Source organism: Ictidomys tridecemlineatus, chromosome 11 (assembly GCF_052094955.1).
Source record: "Ictidomys tridecemlineatus isolate mIctTri1 chromosome 11, mIctTri1.hap1, whole genome shotgun sequence".
NCBI lineage: Eukaryota > Metazoa > Chordata > Mammalia > Rodentia > Sciuridae > Ictidomys > Ictidomys tridecemlineatus.
Window position 1 is genome coordinate 130,598,285 of NC_135487.1, and position 22,639 is coordinate 130,620,923.

Consider the following 22,639-nt stretch of genomic DNA (forward strand, 5'->3'; position numbering starts at 1 on the left):
AGAACCTGTCTCTAAATAAAATACAAAATAGGGCTGGGGATGTGGCTCAGTGGTTAAGTGTCCCTGAGTTCAATGCCCTGTACCAAAAAAAAAAAAAAAGAATGAATCGAGAGGGGCTGGGGTTGTAGCTCATTGGTGGAGAACATATAAGGCCCTGGGTTCGATCCTCAGAACCACATAAAAAATAAAATAAATAAAATAAAGGCATTTATTGTATCCATCTACAACTAACTAAATTTTTTTTTTAAAAAAAGCAATTGAGAAAATTGGCTTTCTGCGTAAGCCTAAATTCAAAGTCACCACCCCTTAGAGAGTCACTCATTCTCTGGATATCTTCCCTATATACATAATACACACATATTAATAAACTTCTGTTTTTTGTTTTGTTCAAGTTGCTTAGGGCCTCCCTAAATTGCTGAGGCTGGCTTTGAGTTCAAAGTTCAAAGCCAGCCTCAGCAAAAGTGAGGCACTAAGCAACTCAGTGAGACCCTGTCTCTAAATAAAATACAAAATGAGGCTGGGGATGTGGCTCAGTGGTTGAGTGCCCCTGAGTTCAATCCCCGATAGCCTCCCAAAAAAATCAATTGAGAAAATCTGGGCCTAGCTGCACACTACAGTCCCAGCAATTTGGGAGGCTGAGGCAGGAGGATCTCAAGTTCAAAGCCAGCCTCAGCAACTTAGCAAGACTTTGTCTCAAAATAAAAGATAAAAAGGGCTGGGGATATGCTCAGTGGTTAAATACCCTTGGGTTTAATCCCCGTGCCAACAAGAATGCAATTGAGATTGAGACAAGTTACTGTGTGCTAGCTCTTTTGTACTGCTGTTAGTAAAGCCTTACATTAGACACTTGAAATCAAGCTTGAGCCGATAAGTAAGCATAAAAATGGAAACAACACTCTATGAGAGAAAGCATTGTCTGCTTAGGACAACACACAAACCAAGAATAGAAAAGATGATTGTACGGCCCTAAATAACTTAGCAAGACTCTGTCTTAAAATTTAAAAAATAAATAAAAGGACTGGGGATGGGGCTCAGTGGTTAAGCACCCATGTGTTCAACTCCTGGTACAAAAAAAAAAAAAAAAAAAAAAAAAAAAAAAAAACCTCAAAAAACAAAAACAAACCAAAGTGACTGTGAGTTTTATTATTTGTTTTGCCATCCTGGGAATCAAACCCAGAAGCTCCACATGTTAGGCAAGTGCTGTACCACTGAGCTCTACCCCAGATCATTGTTTCTCAGGTTTTGTTTTGTTCTTGGTGGTGCTGGTATTTGAACTCAGGGCCTTGTGCCAGCTAGGCAAGCCCTCTACTATTGAGACATATCCCCAACCCAAGCTGACCTCTCTAATCCAAACTAAAATTGCTGCTGCTGGGTATGATGGTTCATGCCTCTCATCCCAGCAACTGGGGAGGTTGAAGAAGATCACAAGTTCAAGTTCAGCCTGGAAAACTTAGCAAGACCCTGTTTCAACACAGAATAAAAAGGATGGGGTGTAGCTTAGTGGCAGAGCACCCCTGAGTTCAATCCCCATTACTGAAATAAATAAATAAAATTAACAGTGTAGTCTTCTCCTTCACCTCCCCATGGGAGAGTTAGAGAGAATGGTCAGAACACAGAAGTCAATATGCAAAACTTGAGTGCTTCTAGGTTTTGTATGATGAGGTAATATACACATGCTGAAGGATTTACTGAAAGCCTTCCGATTATTTCAGGAAAAATTGTACCAAAGCAAACTAACAAAAAGTCCACATTTGGTCCATAGCAGCCTGCCACAGCCTATGACTATAGGTTAAACATCTTGGACCCCAAATTTGTCCCTCTAGAAGTGGTTGCAAAAATTATGTAGCCCTTCAGAGGAGTATTATCTGCAGAAGCTTCCTCAGGTTGAGCACCAGGATAGAGGCAGAGTCAGAGGACATGGAGGAAGAGAAGTGATGATTTTCAGGATGCAGAACCTGGGAACCCAGGTAGACTGACCAAGTAACTTACTCCTCTGTGCAGACCATCCTGGCCTCAACCCCCATATTTGAATACATGTTGTTCTGACAATGCCAGGCAACACATCATCCCAAAATTGAGTAGCCTAAAATAATAATTATTTTTTTATTTCCTAGTGTCTATGGATCTGAAGGGCTTGATTGGGCATTGGGCTCAGGGTATCTTATGATTGTGGACAGGCATGGGCTGAACCAAGAGCAGATGGGAGCTGATTGAGATCTTACTATCTTCATATATTCTCAGGGTTTCTCAGTGGCTCTCTATATGGGCTAATTTGGGCCACAAAATGGTGGCTTTAGGGCAGTTGGAATGGTGAGGCCCACAATCCCAGCTGAAGTTGCATTGCCTTTCAGGACCTAGCCTCTAGAGTTATGAAGTATCACTTTCCACGCTATATTGATCAACCAACCATACACAGGCACATCAAGGTTGAAGGGGCAGAAACAGAGCCTGCCTCTCAGTGGGCTATAGAACATCGGCTAGTGACTGCTGGGTATCTCCTGTGCTATCCTTTACCAAATGGGAGTTTTGATTGTGGTTAACTTTTCTCATTCCATTATTGTATGTCAGATGTGTTGAGTGCTGATAAATTTGTCTTTGCTTTATAGGCTGCTGAACCACAAGTAACCACATGAGGAATGAATAAATCATTGAGTAGCTGAAGGGATGTACAGCTTCAGAGTCTAAAACCTATTCTCCTCTTCTTCCTCAGTAAAAGAACCCTTAGCCAGGTGTGGTGGCATACACCTGGAACCCCAGCTGCTCAGGAAGCTAAGGGAGGAGAATCACAACTGAGGCCAGCCTCAGCAACTTAGCAAGATCTTATCTCAAAAAGAGCTAGAAAACGGGCTGAGGTTGTGGCTCAGTTGTAGAGCGCTTGCTTAGCATGTGTGAGGCACTGGGTTTGATTCTCAGCACCACATAAAAATAAATGAATAATTGGGCTGGGGATGTGGCTCAAGCAGTAGTGTGCTCGCCTGGCATGCGCGTGGCACTGGGTTCGATCCTCAGCACGACAAACAAATAAAGATGTTGTGTCCGCTGAAAACTAATAAATAAATAAATAAAATAAAGGTTCATCGACATCTAAAACATATTTTTTAAAAAGAGCTGGAATGAAGCTCAGTGATAGAGTACCTCTGGGTTCAATCCCCAGTATGAAAAAAAATTAAAAGAACAATAAAATTTAACAGGCATGGTGGTATACACCTCTAATCTTAGCAACTCAGGAGGCTGAGGCAGGAGGATCACAAGTTCAAGGCCAGTGTCAGCAATTTAGCAAGGCCCTAAGCAACTTAGTAAGACCCTGTCTCAAAAGAAAAGAAAAAACAAAACTGGAAATGCAGCTCAGTGGTAAAGCACAGCTGGGTTCAATCCCCAGTCCTAAAAGTAAAAATAATAAAACTTGAATCTAAAACCACTGTAATTTTTGGTCTACATAATTGGCTTTATAATTGGCAGCCAAAATCAGCTGGGCACAGTGGCACAAGCCTGTAATCCCAGCTGCTCTCAAGGCTGAGGCAGGAGGATCACAAGTTCCAAGTCCAGCCTAGAAAACTTACTGAGGTCCTCTCTCAAAATAAAAAATAAAAAAGGCTGGGGATGTAGCTCAATGGTAAAGCACCCTTGGCTTCAATCCCGGTAACACACACACACACATCACTCCTACCTTAAGACAGGTAGTAGGTTTTTCTCACTAGTTGTCCATGAAAGTAATTTTGCTTTTTTTTTTTTTTTTTTTTTGTGGTGGGGGCAGCATTGAGGATTGAACCCAAGGCCCTGTCCATATCAGGTAAGTGCTCTACCACTATTAATCATCATTTTTATCCCATGCAACGAACGCTGAGGGTAGGGAACTCAATAAAGGCTGGATGTATACCTCAATTGTAGAAACCTCTGGCTTCTCCAAAGGTGAAATGGTGGAAGAAAAGAAAGAGGTCAACTTTTATGACTAGGACACTTAGAGTTCTCTGTGGACCTAAACACTGGTTTTCTCCTCAGGGAGTTTGAGGATCTTTAGGGACCCATCACCTCACACTGTTTCTCACACCATGATCTCAATGTGTAGTGCATTATCTTGCTGAGCTCTTACACAGCACCCTGAGCTTTTTCCTCATAGCATTTATCATTGGGGTCTTCTTGCCCTGTAGAGACCCCTCTTGGGCGGTGACCATTCAGATAGCTGAAGCCTGGGAACCTTCCAATCTATCCTCAGTCCATGGGAAACTCCCACATGCTTACCTGCAGATGCTGGAAACACAGGCAGTCCCACAGCACTGACGTTCCCAGGCTGCTCCAGTCAGCTGCCGGCACATACCGTCTGTGTTCTGTGTTCGTATACCCTCCCCTAATGCCAGTAAATTCATGTCAGGTTCTCTCTCAGTGCTTCACACATACTCTCTGCCAATACTGGGACAAAAATTCTACCACCAGGAAATATCCAGTCAAGGCGTAAGATACCTACCTGTTTCTTGCAGGCATTCCCTGTCTGTATTCTTCTAAACTTGGCCTGTGGTCTCTGCTCCCGTCCCGAAGAATGAGGGAGGGAGAGTAACAGCACTCCAAAACAGATCATTGTCTCTCCATGACTCTCTTCATTTCCTTGTCAATATTTTTAAGAACGGGTCTCACTATATAACCCAGGCGGGTTTTTTTTTCCCCCCGGTAGTGGGGATTGAATCCAGAGGTGCTTTACCACCAAACCACAACCCCAAAGTCCTTTTTATTTTTTTGGACACAATACCTTTATTTCTTTTGAGGACTAGGGATTGAACCCAGGGTCTTGTGCATGCAAGGCAAGCACTCTACCAACTGACCTATATCCCCAGCCCACAATATCTTTATTTTTTATGTGGTATTGAGGATTGAACCCAGTTTGTCACCCGTGCTAGGCAAGTGCTCTACCACTGAGGCACAATCCCAGTCCTCCTTTTTATTTTGTGAGACTTTGTCTTACTGTTTCTTAGGGCCTTGCTAAATTGCTGAGGCTGGTCTTGAACTTGCAATCTTCCTGCCTCTGTCTCCTAAATCACTGGGATTATGGGCATTTGCTGCCATGCCCAAGTCCAGGTTGTTCTTTTCTTAGATCCAAAGGATCCAGTTGACTCAGCCTCCCAAGTAGTAAGGATTACAGGCATGTGCCACCATGCTTGGCCTTTCTGTCAAATTTCTAATCTTGCTGGGAGTGATGGTCCACTCCATTGCAAGGTTGTTTGTTTGTTTTTTGTCAATGGACCTATTTTATTTATTTTTATGCAGTGCTGAGGATTGAACCCAGTGCCTCACACATGCTCAGCACTCTACCACTGAGTCCTACAGCCCCAGCCCCCATTGCAAGTTTAAGGCCAGCCTGGACAACTTAACGAAACCTTGTTTCAGAGTAAAAACGGCTGGGATGTATGCAGCTCAGTAGTGGAGCCTTGTCTGGCACATGCAAGGCCCTGGGTTCAATCCCCAGTACTGAAAAAAAAAAAATTTTGACCTTATGTAGGCTGAGGATAAGAGGCCACAAATCTTTAGCTGTGCTCACTTGTGTGTCCAATGAAGTCTATCAACGTAAACAACAGGAATAATCTCCTTTGACCTTCGGTTACACATACACCACCATGTTTAATTTTCACAACCACTTGCTGAGACAGAGAAATGAGGTAATTGAGACCTAAGGAAATAGGAGCTTCTGGTTGACTGACCACACACATTTCTCTCTGCTCCCTTGAGAAACCACACCAAAATGAGAGTACAAAATCACAGGGAGAGAGACTAACACAAATGAGATTTAATTTGAAAACCACAAAACCAGAATATGAGGTAAGTGATATAAGTTTGAAGATTTTCCATTCTACCCAAGAGGTGAGGGGTAGAGTCAAAAACGAACAAAATAATCAGACTTGAAACCTATAAAGACTCAAAACATTAACAGTCCTTATGTGTTCTGAAAGGGACACAGTGGTACATGCCTGTAATTCTAGCTACTCCAGTGGCTGAGGCAGGAGGACTGTAAGTTCAAGGCCAGCCTCAGCAACTTAGGGAGGCCTTAAGCAACTTAGTGAGATCCAGTCTCAAAATAATAAATAAAAAGGGCTGGAGATGTAGCTTAATGGTAAAGTGCCACTGGATTCAATCCCTACTCCTCCCCACAAAAATGTGATTGGGAGAAAGGGTGGTTGAGGGGGTAACTCAGTGGTAGAGTACTTGCTTATCATACATAAGGTCCTGGATTTAATATCCAGCACCCAGCATTCCAAAAAGAGAATACAATTTTTTGTTTTTGGAACCAGGAGTGAACCTAGGGGTACTTAACCACTGAGCAACACCCTCAGCCCTTCTTTTTATTTTGAGACAGGGTCTCACTAAGTTACTCAGGGCCTCACTAAATTGCTGAGGCTGGCCTTAAACTTGTGACCCTCCTGCCTCAGCTTTCGGAGTAACTGGGATTAGATGCCACCATGCCTAGCTATATAGTTTTATTGCTTCATCAAGGCCAACTTTTTGGGAGATTAGTATTTTTTCAATTAAATGTTACTTGTAAACTGATAATAATCCCAGTGAGTACAGAGGCAAGAAATGCCCCATTTCACTTAGAACTTGGGAGTCCTTTATGACTACTGGTCATAAAAATATTAGTCGAGGGCTGGGATTATGGCTCAGCGGTAGAGCTCTCGTCTAGCACCTGGGTTCGATCCTCAGCACCACATAAAAATAAATAAACAAAATAAAGATATAAAAAATAAAACCTTAAAAAAAAAAAAAAAAGTATTAGTCGATTGAGCTTTCCTGGGCCTGAATGTAATTCCCTAAGCAAAGTCATGTTCTGGCAGAGCTGGGACCTGTGTCCCAGTCTTCTGGTTCTTTCCATGTGTTCAGTGATCATAAGGACAAAGAAACCTTCTGAATTAAGCACTTCATGAAGACAGATGTTTTATCCTTTGGCTTCACAGACTTAACTGTTAAAGTCAGGCCTAAAGGATTCCTGCTCCTTGGTGCCCTGGGCCAACTGCCAGCCAGTTTCTGAGCTCCCCAGTTCCTCAACTGTGCCTCCACATGCTGTCAGCACACACTGCTCCTGTGGACTGGAATCACCTCTATCTCTTCTTCATCTGCTGGTGAACTTTTCACCCTTTTAGAGGGCCTATGGTCACCTCTAGGAGGGTGCCCAGAAGTCACAGCTGGGCTGCCCACATTATAGTTTTCTATTCGCCTCTTGGGCCCTGATTCCTAACATAAAGAGGGCTCTTAACAGACTTCTCTTAATGACAAAGCAAAATAGCCCCAGGGCAGTAGAGCCAGCAGAAGTGATAGGGAAGAGTGTCAGGATAGGGAGTGAGTACAGAGAGCTCAAAGGGAAGTAGTTCCTCAGGCTCCTTCCCCTCAGCTCCTTCTTTCCCAAATGCTAAGCTATCACTACTTGAAGCAAAAAAGGAAAAAAATTTGCCAAGCTTTATTTAGGTTGTAATTGTTACAGATAACATATCTAACCCTATATCCCACCCCACCCTATACAGTCCCCTGGGCAGGCTAGCCACCCTTTCCCTCAGTCTCACTTCTTATCCTCCTCCTTCTTGTCTTTCTTGCCATCCTTGGTGGCCTGGGAGGCCAAAGAGCCCATGGCATTTCGAATGGCTTCATTATTAGGATCCACACCTGGAAGGTTCTCTAGGACACTCTGAAGGAACTCAGGGTCCTGCATCACGTCATAATCATCCTCCTCCTGAAAAAAAGGCAGCGTTAGCTCATGCAGTGTGGGGGCTAACAGGGAGCAAGCAGGTCTAAGGGACAGGAGCACACTGCTGCTTCAGGCGTGCTCCTCTCTTGACTAGGGGCAGGGGCTGAGGAGCACCTCTAGCCAAGGGAAGGAAGGAGACTCAGTAAGATACAACGCCCCAGATGTCACGTACTCTGCCATGTCCTCCCCAACCCCGTGGTGTGCAGGTGGAACTCACAGGCTCCTGCATGCTAGGCTAGGTAGAGAGAGCCACATCACCAGTCCTCCCCTAGATGGTATGAATTCAAACTTGTTACTGACGAAAAACAGGAGAAGCTTGAGAACTTTGCTAATTGTAATCAGCAGGTAAAAACAGTCATCACATGCAGGTTCCCTGTTATCAGACGCCCAGAACTCCTTTTTCTTTTTTCACTCTGGGAGGGGGGTGATATCCTATAGAACTGGGATTCCATAGGATAGTTAAAAATTTCCCACCAGCAAGGAAGAATTTGAGAACAGTTGGACATTTCTCCAACCTAGACGAATAGCATTCTGTTGCCTTAAGCAAGGTTTACAAACAAATCCATATCCACCAGTGTGGTGGCACATGCCTATAATCTCAGCAGCTTGGGAGGCTGAAGCAGGAGAATCATGAGTTCAAAGCCAGCCTCAGGAACTGTGAGCTGCTAAGCAATTCAGTGAGACCCTGTCTATAAATAAAATTCAAAATAGGACTGGAGATGGTTGAGTCCCCCTGAATTCATTCAATCCCCGGTACCAAAGGGGAAAAAAAAAATTCATATCCATTTTCTGCTCCTCAAAGGACTCATTTATGAAACCCTGAGGGAGGAATGGCCTTGGGCCAAGAGAGCTGAAGATCTGACTGCAAGGGGAATTTATTCCTGATGGGAGCAGGGGGTATTGCTGCCCTCACCTTGGCTGGCTCAGATGTATCCATGGCTGAATTGGCATCGAGGTCAGCTGATTCTGCCTGGCCAAACTCTGAGAAAAGGAAGACAGTCTGCTCAGTTCCATTTCCCCATCCCACCCACTGCCCGTGCACTACCACCCTGCTCTGGCTTACCTGCTCCCTGCAGGGACATCTGCATGGCATAAGCAATCTGCTCTTCCTCAGTCATACTGCTTAGATCAGGGAGTCCTGTGCGGCCAAATTCCTGCTGACTGATGGTCATCTTCAGCAGAGCATCATCTGAGTCTGGGAAAAGGAAGAAAAGGTTGGGATGGAACTAGTGTCAGTTCCACACAGCCCCCCTCAGCCATTCCATCAGTACATTCCTTTCACAGATTCCCCTCCCTCCCAGACACTCTCCTGCAGTCAGGCTTCAGATTCCACCTCACTCACCTTCGGTCCCAGCCGTAGCAATCCCAGCCTCAGCAGCAGAGGCTGCTGCTGCCCGCCGTGCCTCTTCTTCCTGCCTTTGCCGCTGTTCTTCCATGGAAACACGAAGAGCCTGGCAATGGGAAAGGCACGATCAGATGTCCTGCAGCCTCATTTAAAGTCAGCCGGGATGCAGGAAAGGAGCCTAAAGAGCAGCTAAAAGAGCAGCTAAAAGAGCAGCTTGCGGTTTGTCTTATGGGAAAGAGCCGGAGGGTTAAGAACTGGTATGGGGAAAAAGGAAGGACCTGGGGAAAGCATGGGATTTAATTAGGAGACTGAATGAGATAGAATCTGATGTTGATGTCCTAGAGATAAGACAGAGTTATAGGAAAGAGAGAATAAAAAGGGGGTCTTGGAAAACAAGGGTTATGGGAATGCTGAGGACTGCCGAGCCCTATTATATAAATCAGTAAAGGAGAATAAAGGAAAAACCCCCGGGCTATACTTTGGGTCAACATTTACTTACCAGGGCCAGCTCAGGATCAGCACTGGGATCCACTCCAAATTCAAAGTCACTGGCACCAAGACCCAGCATGGCACCACCTTCACCAGCCAGAATCGGAGAACTGATGAGAGCATCAGCCAAGCTGGGCCCAGGAGGCACTGTCACCAGATGAGAACCAGTTCCATCTTTGCCATTTAATGTGTTTACAAAGGCCGTCAGCTTTTCTGTGTTCACCTCCTGTAGGAAAACACGTGACACTCTCCTTCACACCTTGTTCCTCCTCCTCTGTCACCACATCTCTTGTCCATAGCTCCTCTCCCATTCTGGGCCATTCTCTGGGAAAGTTTGGCCTGAACATAACCAAATCAAGTCAATGCCCCCCCCCCCCCCAGTTCCAGCTCACCTCTTCCCCAAAATTGATAATGTCAACATTCACTTTCTCTTTCTTGAGGCGTTTAGCCAGTTTAACCAACTAGGAAGAAAGGGAGAAAAATCAAGAAATCAATTTCTTTTGAGAGGAAAAAGACTTGCCTCATAGAAGTACACAAAAATCCACTGACTTCCCCAAGGCCCCCCAACAGAAACAGAATCCTGCATATTTACCTTCCCCTAAACAATAAGCTCAGTGCCTCTGCACTGAGCACTAAAAGACCTCATTCCCAAACAGACTGCCCAAATGCACTATTTCTAGGACTCACATCCTTCTCATTGTCTTCTACAGGGCTCCCCACAAAAGCAATGATCCGCATCTTGTGATTCTTGCCCTGTCGGTGCTTCAGAGCCAGCTAGGAAAGGAAGAGAAAGTCCTTAGGGTCAACCAAGGAAACTCCCTCGCTCTTCCCTCTATTCTTTCTCTTCTTCACAGTTCCTACGTACTTCATATCTATCATTGTGCTCACACAAGATCTAACCTCTCCCATCTTGCTGTGCATTTCTGTGGATAAAGAAGAGGAGGGGGAATGAATTCTCAATTCGAGGGATCATTCCTTTCATAATGTTCATTGATCCTGGGATTCATCCCACCATATCCTTTCCCTCCCCCCTTACTCTGGCTATTGTAAATTCTATTCTTCTATTCCAGAGAAGGTCTGGGATTGTAGCTCAGTGGCAGAGCACTTGCCTAGAACACGGGGTTCAGTTCTCAGCACCACGAAAAAATAAATAAAGGTATTGTGCCCATCTACAACTAAAAAAAAAAAAGAAGATTCCAGAGGGGAAATTGAAGTGATGTTGATGTTGAAGGCAAAACCCAAGCAGGAAGGGAAAACCAAAGGGACCCAGTAGGACTCACATGGGCTACGCGGATGCCAGTGCAGAAGGTGATCTTGCCCTTGGGTTGAACGGTGTGGAGCTTGGAGAGGATGCGGCCGGTGTCAGGGGTGAGTGTGGTCAGCACTTCACAGTCACTGGATGTGGGGAAAAGCATGTTAGTGAGTTCAGGTAAGCACAAGGAGATCCTAACTTGTTTGTAACTCACCTTTTCTTTAAAAACCTCGACAATAACTACAATCTCTTTTCTTCTGAATCAAACTAATATTTAATAGACACCAAACACAATAATAAAAAATAAGTACACGGGTTGGTTTGAAAGAATCTGCCCTTTGTCTGCCAATGTTTTATCCTAACTCTTCTCAACCTATTTTGCTCTCAGAGCCTTGAAAATCTGCCACAAAAATTATATGCTACTTTGTATCTTACCACCTTCTCCATTTCTAGACTCACTTTTCAGCTAAGAGTATGTACATTGAAATGGAAAGTTATTCATTTGATAATTACCAGTCCTGAAACAAATCATTTTTGGGGTAACAGAATGTGTGATGATGTATGCCTAGGAGCTCTGATCACCAAATAATTTTTTATTTATTTTATTTTTCCCCCCTCTTTTTTGAAGTGCTGGAGATTGAACCCAGGGCCTCACAAATGCTAGGCAAATGCTCTACCACTAAGCAATACCCCCAGCCTGACTTTATATCAAATAATTTAAATATCAAAAAGGAGTTACTACTGGCATTTATACTGAACAGTGAAGAACACAGTCGAAGAAGGTAATGGGCAAAAGTAGCCTAAGGGAATCCATGAAACGGCAGTCATCTCAAATAGGACATGCAACATTGTAACATGGGAAGAAAAGCCACCCATCTACCAAGTCCCTCCTCCTGTCTTACATACTTGGCCAGTGTGATGAGGCCCACGTTGTTCTCAGGGTTGCTTCGGGTCTTTGAGTGACATACTATGTTGACAGCATCCTGTTGGGCCTGTAGCCGGGTGGGTAAGAAGTCTCCATTCCGCATATATTCACTGTTGTCCACACTGTCAGATTGGGGTGAAGGAGGACAAAGAAGTATTTTAGGATCTTTCTGAAACATTCTCTTCAGTTCTGGGGCTCCCTTCAGCACCTTTCATGTGAGATACACTGTGTTATGGCAGTGGATCTCAGCCTTGGTGGAATACAGAATTAACTGTAAATTTTTTAAAAAATATAGTATATATATGACCAAGTCTTATCATAGACTGACTGACTCAAAATGACCAGAGGAGGAAAATTTTTTTAACATTCCACAATTCTGATGAGCATCAAAGACTGCAATCTCCTTATGTACCAGTGTTATTAAGCTTTGTCATAGGTGATTTAAAATCTATCATAAAGGGTGTACTCAAAATATAGGAAATGAAGAAAACTTTTAATCCAGCCTTCCACCAGCAGCCAGGAACTATCCCATGTCCTTGGTCACCAGCACATACAGCTCCAGCTGAATGACAGCTAGTTGAAAACCTCTTTCAAATAAGTTTAACCACATCTTGAGTTGGGTTCATTTTTGCTGTTTTGTTTCTTTGGTTTTTTATTTTTTTTAAAGAGAGAGAGAGTTTTTTAAATATTTATTTCTTTTAGTTTTCAGCGGACACAACATCTTTGTTGGTATGTGGTGCTGAGGATCAAACCTGGGCCACACGCATGCCAGGCGAGCGCGCTACCGCGTGAGCTACATCCCCAGCCCTTGTTTGTTTTTTTAAATAATGATATTCAGAAAAGTCTGAGGTTCAAAATGTGTTATTTTGAAATTTGTTCATTAAGCTTTTAAAATCTGGGTGCAGTGGTGCACACCTATAATCCCAGCGGCTGGGGAGACTGGGGGGCAGGAGAATCAAGAGTTCAAAGCCAGGGGCTGGGGATATAGCTCAGTTGGTAGAGTGCTTGCTCTGCACGCACAAGGCCCTGGGTTCAAACCCCAGCACCACAAAAAAAAGAAGGGCTGGGGATGTGGCTCAAGCGGTAGCGCGCTTGCCTGCCATGCGTGCGGCCCGGGTTCGATCCTCAGCACCATGTACAAACAAAGATGTTGTGTCCACCGAAAACTAAAAAATAAATAAATAAATATTTTTTAAAAAAAGAGTTCAGGGGCTGGAGATGTGGCTCAAGCGGTAGCGCGCTCGCCTGGCATGCGTGCAGCCCGGGTTCGATCCTCAGCACCACATACCAACAAAGATGTTGTGTCCGCCGAGAACTAAAAAATAAATATTAAAAATTCTCTCTCTCTCTCTCCCTCTCTCCTCTCTCATTCTCTCTTTAAAAAAAAAAAAAAAAAAAGAGTTCAAAGCCAGTCTCAGCAATGGGGAGGGGCTAAGCAACTCAGTGAGACCCTGTCTCTAAATAGGGCTGGGGATGTGGATCAGTGGTTGAGTGCCCCTGGTTCAATCTCCAGTACCAACCAACCAACCAAATAAAACATGAAGACCAATCTTTTTTTTTTTTTTTTTTTAAAGTTGCCAATCGACCTTTATTTTATTTATCTACATGTGGTGCCAAGAATCAAACTCTGGGCTTCACACATGCTAGGCAAGGCAAGCGCTCTACAACTGAGCCACAATCCCAGCCCTACAGTAGGATGTTTTAATGGCCTGGGTACTATGTTCATTCCTGACCTAGCTTCACTACATATTCAAAGAGGAGTGTGGTGAAGAATCCTGGGTGATCCAGAAGGCTAAGGATTATTATCCAGACTGGGGTTTTTGGTAGAACACCCTTTTATTGCAATATGCTAATCCCATTTACAAAGAAAGAATATAAAAGTTACATTGAAAAGTTGAGTTTTCTCAGGGAAAAAAATAGCACCCTGTCTCTCCCTTTTTTTTTTTTTTTGTACTAGGGATATAACCCAGGGGACAATTCACCACTAAGCTACATCCCTGGCATCCCCGCCTTCCCTTTTAAAAATAACTTTATATAGTGCTAAAGATCAAACCCCGTGCCTCACATGTGCTAGGCAAGCACTCTATCTCTAAGCCACAATTCCAGCAACTGGCCCTTTTATGTATGTATGTATGTATGTTTTGAGAAAATTTCACCAAGTTGTTTAGGGCCTTGCTAAACTGCTGAGGCTGGCCTTGAACTTGTGATCCTTCTGTCTCAGCCTCCTGAGCTGCTGGAATTATAGGCTTGCACCACCATGCATAGCTCTCCTGCTTTTTACTTTCACATGGATATCAAAGCAGTAGGCTGGGAGCTAGCTGTAGAGCACAGCTAAGACTTCTCACCAAGGTAATGTGCCAGTTGTCTGTAGCAGTGCAATTTCTCTTAGAAGCACAAACGCTTTGTATGAGCACCTCCAAATTTCAGTGATAAGTTCCAGAACTACCCATTTCCATTTTTATGTAATTTATGAAGAAAGATTGGAGCCATGTTGACTCTTTCACAGCCATTGGAGCTGACTGACCCTTCATTGTGTCACTCTTCCCCAGAGAGAATTAAGTAGAACACAGAGGTTTGATTGTCTAGCTATCCAGTTTTTAGGCCATCATTGTCTTAGATCATTTTGAAGAATATAACTTTCCCTTTAGTTTGTTGGAGGATATAAATTATTCTCAGGAAGAACGTAATAAACTCTACAGTTACTCTGACCTATTAAAAAGGTGTTACCAGGAAAAAAAAATTAAAGTACTTACAAATTAGCATATACTAGGTACAATGTAATCATTGTGGTTAAATGTTTAATAGCTTTGGAAGTTGGACTGAACCACAAAAATTAGGTTTCATTGATTTTGGATCTCAACACTTCTATCGCTATAATTTTTTTTAGTTGTAGAAGAACATACAGTTATCTTTATTTATTTTTATGTGGTGCTGAGGATCAAACCCAGTGCCTCAGACATGCGAGGCAGGCACTTTACCACTGAGCCCCAGTCCTATCCCTGTGAATTTTGACAATCTAAAAGAATTCAGTCTGGTATGCTGGTGCCCACCTATAATACTAGCTACTCAAGTGGCTGAAGCAGGAGGATCACAAAGTCAAAGCCAGCCTTGGCAACTTAGCAAGACCCTGTCTCAAAATAAAAAAGGGCTGGGGATGTAGTTCCATGATAAAGTGCACCTGGGTTCAATCCCCAATACTGCAAAATAGAAATAATAAAATTTCTTTAAAAAAGAGGAAAGAGGGCTGGGATTGTGGCTCAGCAGTAGAGTGCATGCCTAGCACAGACAAGGCCCTGGGTTCCATTCTCAGCACCACACAAAAAAAATTAATTAAAGATAATTAATCCAACTAAAATTAAAAAATAAATAATAAAAAGAGGAAATAATCCAGATAATACACAATACAAGTTCCAGTTTTCCATCGATCACAAGCAGTTAAATGAGGTTGTTACATAAGTCCCTGTAGATGATGAATTTTTTTTTTTATGTTTTTAGTCATTGATGGACCTTTATTTTAATTTATTTATTTGTATGTGGTGCTGAGAATTGAACCCAGGGCCTCACACATGCCAGGCAAACACTCTACCGCTGAGCCACAACCTCAGTCCCGATGATGAATTCTTGATGACCCCTTAGGTCCCTGTAAGCAAGCTCCAACAGTGGATGATTCTATCTGTGCTAATGGAAGAAAGCAGTACCTTAGATGATATACTTCATTTCTATTGGCAAGAAAAATACTGGTTTAGGGGCAATTTTTTTTTCTTTAGAATACGCTGTCTAGTAATAAACACACACCAAAAATGGTAAAGAGAGATAATTAAGAAGTTACTGGAAAATAAGCATAGAAAAGAATGTAGGGGGCTGGGGATGTGGTCAAGTGGTAGTGCGCTCGCCTGGCATGCATGCAGCCCGGGTTCAATCCTCAGCACCACATACCAACAAAGATGTTGTCTCCACCGAGAACTAAAAAATAAATATTAAAAAAAAAATTCTCTCTCTCTCTCTCTCTAATAAAAAAAGAGAGAGAGAGAGATAGAGAGAATGCTGTAATTTAAAAAACAAAAACTGGATTTAAAAAAAAAAAAAAAGAATGTAGGATAGCGTTCAGGCCCAGGTTCAAATTCCCACTCTACTTCTTAGGATCATAACTGTATAATCCTAAGAAAGTTACTTAATTTCTCTGAGATTATTACATCACCTTAAAATGGATTTTATTGTACCCAATCCTGTGGGATTGCTATATGGGTTAAATACACAGAAAGTACTTAGCAAAGTGCCTGATACTTAGAAGCATAAAACAAAAACTAATCCAGAGTAGGAACTCAACCACACACCTCTAAACAAACTATGTAAAGAAGCTCAAGGTCTAACTTTACTGACCATACCTTATATTTTTCCCCTGATATATTGTTTCTGATTATTCTCCCAGCAGGGAAGTAAATGCCTCTCAAACTCTTAAAATAAAAGTGCCAAGTCCAAACATAAAACACAATGGAGGCCTTGAGTATAGTCCAGATGGAATAGCTACTAAGATTAAGGATTGTGGGCAAGACCAGCAGGTGGATAAGGCTGGGGAGAAAATGGTGACAGGAGAGACCATGAGAACTGACTCTGGAGAACAACACAGTAGTTTCCATACTTTGCCAAAACCAGTAGGGGGAAGGCTATTGGAGGCAAAAACAGATGCCTTACCACCTATGTATGCATTCCTAAGAAACATATTGTTTAGTTTTCTCAATCTTAAACTTGATATGTAATGAACACTTTTTTTTTTTTTTTTTTAAGACAAGGTTTTACTTAGTTGCCAGGTTGGTCTCCTGCCATTCTCCTGACTCAGCCTCCCAAATTACTGGGATTATAGGTGTGTGCTTCCCACCATGCCTATCCCTAGGCCTTTTACTTTGAAACAGGGTCTTACTAAATTGCCTCTGCTAATCTCAAACTTTTGATCCTCCTGCCTTAGCTTCAAGAGTTGCTGGGATTACAGGCAAAACAATATTCTTTTTCTTTCTTTTTTTTTGAGGGGGATTGGGGTGGGCGGGAAGAATTAGGAATTGAACACAGGGTTGCTTAACCACTGAACACTTTTATTATGTTTTAAGGCAGGATCTCACTAAGTCCTTACAGCCTCACTAAGTTGCTGAGGCTGGTCTCAAATCTGCATCCTCAGGCCTCTGCCTCCCAAATTGCTGGATTACAGCACATGCCACCACACCTGGCACAGAGCAATATTCTTAAATGCCATTTTGTATACAGGTCTGCTCCCACGACCCTTAGAACTTTCCTTCATTCTTTCTTAAGAATTTAACTTTTATTTTTATGTGGTGCTGAGGATTGAACCCAGTGCCTCATCCCCACTAGGCAAATGCTCTACCACTGAGCTACAACCCCAGCCCCAGTCCTTTGTTTTTTCTTAGTTGTAGATGGACGCAATACCTTTATTTAATTAATTTATTTATATGTGGTGCTGAGGATCAAACCCAGTGCCTTGCATGTGCTAGGCAAGTGCTCTACCACTGAGCCCCAACTGAAGCCCCAGAGCTTTCTTAATAGTCCTCAATGGAAGGGTACAAGACAAAGTTCAATCACCTCAATTTAGCCAGGCACAGTGGTGCATACCTGTAATCCAAGCACTAGGGAGGTTGAGGTAGGAGGATCCCAGCTAAATGAAGCCCTAAGCAACTTAGTGAGACCCTGTCTCTAAATAAGAATTAAAAATGGATGGGAGCCAGGCAGGCACAGTGGCACATGCCTATAATCCCAGTAGTTCAGGAGGCTGAGGCAGAAGGATTGCAAGTTCAATGCCAGCCTCAGCAAAAGCAAGATGCTTAGCAACTCAGTGAGATCTTGTCTCTAAATTAAATAGAAACCAGGGCTGGATTGTGGTGCAGTGGTTGAGTACCCCCGAGTTCAATCCCCAGTAGACCCCCCACCAATAAAAAGAAAAAAAAGTAGACTGCGGATGTGGCTCAGTGGGTTCAATCCCCAGTATTAAAAAAATTTTTTTAAATAAATAAAAAATCTCCTCAGCTTGATGTTCACAGTATTCTACTTGATTCCATCTACCGTTAAAAAAGAAAAAGAAACAAGTACAGTGTATATCTGTAATCACAACACCCCAAGAGGCTGAGACAGGAGGATTACAAGTTTGAGTCCCTCCTCAGCAATTTAGTGAGGCCATAAGAAACTTAATGAAACACCACCTCAAAAATAAAAAAATAAGATTCTGAGCAGATCCTAGTGCCCAGCACAGCCAGCTGGGCAGGCGGCAGCCTGAGCTCCAGGGTAGCCTGCTCCCTTCTTGTCTCTCCTTCCACTGCAGTCAGCATGAAAGCCTTCAGTCAGTCTGGTGAGGTGCATTAGGAAAAACAGTCTGTCAGACCACAGCCTGGGCATCTCCTGGAACAGACCCTGGTGGATGACCTGATGAGCCTGATGTACAACACAAACAACTGGTACTCCAAGCTCAAGGAGCTGGGCCAAGCATCTCCCAAAACAAGAAGGTGAGCAAGATGGAAATCCTGTAGCACACCATAGACTGCATCTTGGACCTGCAGATCACCCCGAACTCACACCCCACTATTGTTAGCCTGCGCCACCAGAGACCAGGACAGAACCAGGTGTCCAGGACACTGCTGACCATCCTAAACATGGACATCAGAATCCCATCCTTGCAGGCTTCTGAATTCCCTTCTGAGTTAATGTCAAATGACAGCAAAGCACTCTGTGGCTGAATAAATGATGTTCATGACTTTTTTCCTTTTTATTTTTTTCTTTCTTTCTTTTTGCACAACAGCAACAACAAATCCACAGGATCTTTTAAGGCGCTGAACTTATTTTTCAACCATTTCACCAGGACAAATTGAACAGACTTTTTTAAAAAGAAAAACAAATGGAAGGAAAACTAAGAATGATCATCTTCCCACGGTGTTCTCTGTCCTGGACTGTGATATTTGTTATCTATGAAAAAGACTTTTAAATGCCCTTTCTGCAGTTGGAAGGTTTTCGGAGCGAAAACATTATAATTACAAGGAATTGCCCAATCGAAGCAGACTTTGCTTTTTTTTTTTTTTTAAATGTTGATGAACCTTTATTTTATTCATTTATTTCTATGTGGTGAACCCAGTGTCTCACACATGCTAGGGAAGTGCTCTACCACTGGGCCACAACTCCAGCCTCCAGACTTTGCCTTTTTTTCAAAATCCAGAAGGATTCAGTATTCACTTACTTAAATTAAGTCTTTTGGTCAGAAATTAAATTTTGACTCAAGCCTACTGAATGCTCTGTGTATATGAGAGAGTGTGTGAGCGTGTGTGAGCCCCTCTTTGTGAACTCCTTTAATTAGAGTTTTCTTGTAGTGGCAGAGATGTATATTTCTGCATAAAGTGTAATGATATACTTATTCATGCTAAGTTTTTATAATAGTTGTAAACTTTACCATTTTATACAAAATAAATCAAGTGTGTTTACTGAAAAAAATATATAATTAAATTAAAAAATAAAGGGCTGAGGATGCAGTGCAGGGATTGAACCCAGGAACCTTTAACCACTGAATCACATCCCCAGTCCTTTTTATTTTATATTTTGAGACAAGGTCTAAGTTGCTTAGAGCCTCACTAAGTTGCTGAGCCTGCTATGACTCCCAATCCTCCTACCTCAGCCTCCTGAGCTGCTGGGATTACAGTCTTGTGCCACCACTCCATACAAATAGACATCTTTTATACTAAAAATTACTTACTGTTTGTCTGAAATTCAATTTTGGGGAATAATGGAAATTGAACTCAAGGATACTCCACCACTGAGATGCATCTCCAGTTCTTAAAATTTATTTTGAGACAGGGTCTAGGTAAATTGCTGAGCTGGTTTTGAACTTGGAATCCTCCTGCCTGGGCCTCCTGAATTGCTAGGATTACAGGCTTGTACTACCAGTCGTGGTTCTGAAATTCAAATTTAACTGAGTATGATGTAGCACAATTTTCCACCAGAGAAAAGGAAAAATCTCGTAGGTATCTGTTCCTCCTAATTGGAGACCTGTGTACATTTGTGTAACTGTTCTTTATTATATTCTAGGTTCATATTTAGAAGGAACATTCTTGCTTTTGTGGTGCTGGGGATCCAACCCAGGACCTCACACATGCGAGGCAAGACCTCTGCCACTGTACCATATCCCCTAAAAAGAACTTGAAACCCTGCAAAAGTTTGTTGTCAGCTTCTAATCTGCTTCAGTCCATGCTTGAGACTGATGAAGAGTCTCACTGGATTAAAAAAAAAAAAAAAACTTTGTGTAGTCCTGAGTCTGATATCTTGGCGCCTCCGCTTAACTAGCTGTGTGACTTAGAATCGCTGAGCCTCATCTGTAACATGGAGAAATATTTCCTCTGAAGTGTTGCTGGGAGGTTTAAGTGAAATGAAGTAATATACCTGCCACGTAGGAAACAATCTGCAAGTGTAACTTTAAAGACGACACAGGCCAACGAATGGGACATCTAATAACAATAATCACCAACATCTTTACCACCATCGTCTCTCTTCCTAATATCCATTACTTTGAGGAAAGGAGGGAAAAGTCGGAGAAGCAGCCTGAGACAGTTCTGGGCTGGTAAGGAGCAGACGATGCTGAAACAAAGCGAGACAGCCAGGATCCCCGGCTCGGAGCTAGAGGGCATACCCGGGCCTGCCGCTCTGGGGCCCCGGGATGACTCAGGGAGTCGACCCGGCTCCTCCTCTCTAGACCCCAAGGCCGCGTCTCGACCTACAAGCCCCGCGACCCGACCCGGGGGCCCAGCCGACCTAGATGCTGTGCGCACCCCCGACCCAGTCACGCCCCCACGGGCCCCAAAGTAGTTCCTCACCAAACCATAGTGCTCTCCAACACCATCTTGCCACCTTCCTCCCTCCCGGCCGGTCTAGGGACTGCCTTGCAACAGCTCCCCTGATTGGCCCTCTGGTAACCACCAATCACACGCCTGGACTCCACGCACTGGTCCCGCCCCCATCCGCCGCGTTGAGTCCTGGGAGTTGTAGGCGGCGCTACGTGAAGGGACGCCAGGGGTGGTGGCGTGGAGATGGTTACCCAGGTAACAGAAGCGCTTCCCCGACGCCTTCCCTGCAGTGCTAGCTTTCAGGTAGGTTTCCCCTCTGCGGAGGAACATTGGAAGTGGTAGGAATGTCAGTTCCAGCGTCATCTCCCCCACGTTTTCTTTTTCCGGTACTGAGGATCGCACTGGGCACGCACTAGTGAATTACACTCCCACCACCCACCACCCACCTTTGCGTTTTTGTGTTTTTTAAATTTTATTTTGAAACAGGGTCTTGCTAAATTGCCCAGGCTAGCCTTGAACTTTGAATCCTCCTACACTCAACCTACCTGGAAGGACTACCTGGAAGGACGGGACTACACCACCGCGCAGGCACAGCAAAGTCTTTCTTATTTATTAATTTACTTGTTTGTTTGTTTATTTTACTGGGAGTTGAATCCGGGGGCGTTCTACTACTGAACTACACTCCTATCTGCCCCCACCTTTTTTGGGGTAGGGGGTGGACAGAGGCTCACTAAATTGCCCAGGCTCCTCCGGAATTTGCGCTTCTCCTGCCTCAGTCTCTAGAGTCACTGAAATCACTGGTGTTAGGTACCACGCCCAGCATCGTTGTCATTTTTAAAGAGGGGCGGATCTCCAGGCTGAGCCAGTCTCAGCAATTTCGCTAGACCTTGTCGCAAAATTTAGAAAAGGTTTTGGAAATGTAGTTCAGTGGTTAAAAAAAAAAAAAAAGTGGCGCGGGAGCTGTAAGGACCTTTTAGCTACCACCTCTGGTCCCCATAGCACTTCACCCATCTACTATAAACCCTTATACCCCTGAATTGAATTTGTTTACATATCTGTTTTCCCCATATAACTAAGGGGAGGAAAGGTTTCTAAATCATTGCAGTTCTTGAGCCCATTAGTAAACCTGACACACGGTAGGAGTTTAGAAAAGGTTTGACCAAGCAATAATTCAATCTTCCAAAGAATGGGAGACAAACTAATACGATTTTGGTTAATAAGAATATTCGAAGTCTGGTGCAGTGGCGCATGTTTATAATCCTAACGACTCCTCAGGTTGACGTAGGAAGATCTCCCCATTCAAAAGCCAGCATAGGCTATTTAGGAAGACCCTGTCTCAAAATAAAAAATAAAAAGGGGACTAAGTGGTAAAGTGTCCCTGCATTCAATCTCCAGTACCAAAAATAAATAATATTCAAAAATGCTTTGTTCAAGAATTATAGGTAACCATTGCAACTTACATACGAGTAAAATTTTCATATCTCTAAAGGAAAAAAGGAGAGAGGGGGGTAGGGTTGCAGCTCAGTAGTTAAGTGCCCTGGATTTAATCCCCCCCCTACAAAAAAAAAAGCATATGCAAAATTTTTTTTTTTAAGAGAGAGTGAGAGAGGAGAGAGAAAGAGAGAGAGAGAATTTTTAATATTTATTTCTTAGTTCTCGGCGGACACAACATCTTTGTTGGTATGTGGTGCTGAGGATCGAACCCGGGCCGCAAGCATGCCAGGCAAGTGTGCTACCGCTTAAGCCACATCCCCAGCCCGCATATGCAAAATTAGTGAGGGGAAGGTGCTGAGGATTGAACCCAGAGCCTTGTGCATGCTTAGTACCCTTTCTACCACTGAGCTGTACCCCAGACCCCCAACTGCTTTTTATTTTATTTATTTTTTATTCATTTTTTAAAAACTGAGAGGGAGAGAGTGGGAGAGAGAGAGAGAATTTTAATATTTATTTTTTAGTATTTGGCACACACAACATCTTAGTTTGTATATGGTGCTGAGGATCGAACCCAGGCCGCAGGCATGCTAGGCGAGCGCGCTACTGCTTGAGCCACATCCCCAGCCCCCAAATGCTTTTTTAAAAAAACATG

General features: G+C 43.3%; 1 protein-coding gene, 1 long non-coding RNA gene and 1 pseudogene across 3 annotated transcripts in view; 2 read left to right on the plus strand and 1 right to left on the minus strand.

Moving 5' to 3' along the window:
* The window catches only part of LOC144368522 (uncharacterized), a 29,298-nt gene extending 8,693 nt beyond the window's left edge, over positions 1-20,605 (plus strand). The window contains exons 2-3 of the long non-coding RNA XR_013428290.1: positions 3,755-3,790; positions 19,802-20,605. This is a non-coding gene — a long non-coding RNA (uncharacterized LOC144368522). The remainder of the gene's footprint in view (positions 1-3,754; positions 3,791-19,801) is intronic.
* Positions 7,421-20,726, minus strand: Psmd4 (proteasome 26S subunit ubiquitin receptor, non-ATPase 4). 2 transcript variants are annotated; one of them, XM_005331207.5, is made up of 10 exons: positions 20,584-20,726; positions 11,713-11,853; positions 10,835-10,949; positions 10,242-10,328; positions 9,947-10,015; positions 9,565-9,780; positions 9,063-9,171; positions 8,784-8,915; positions 8,634-8,701; positions 7,421-7,705 (listed from the first exon to the last, which is right to left on the minus strand). In XM_005331207.5, exons 1-10 carry the CDS (start codon positions 20,607-20,609, stop codon positions 7,535-7,537), a joined length of 1,134 nt encoding a protein of 377 aa, XP_005331264.1. In that variant the 5' UTR covers positions 20,610-20,726; the 3' UTR covers positions 7,421-7,534. The 2 variants fall into 2 exon arrangements, with proteins under 2 accessions (XP_005331264.1, XP_077883709.1); XM_078027583.1 differs by having other exon boundaries at positions 7,608-7,988.
* LOC101963251 (DNA-binding protein inhibitor ID-2 pseudogene) lies at positions 17,291-18,487 on the plus strand (annotated as a pseudogene).
* Positions 20,727-22,639: the final 1,913 nt, after the last annotated feature.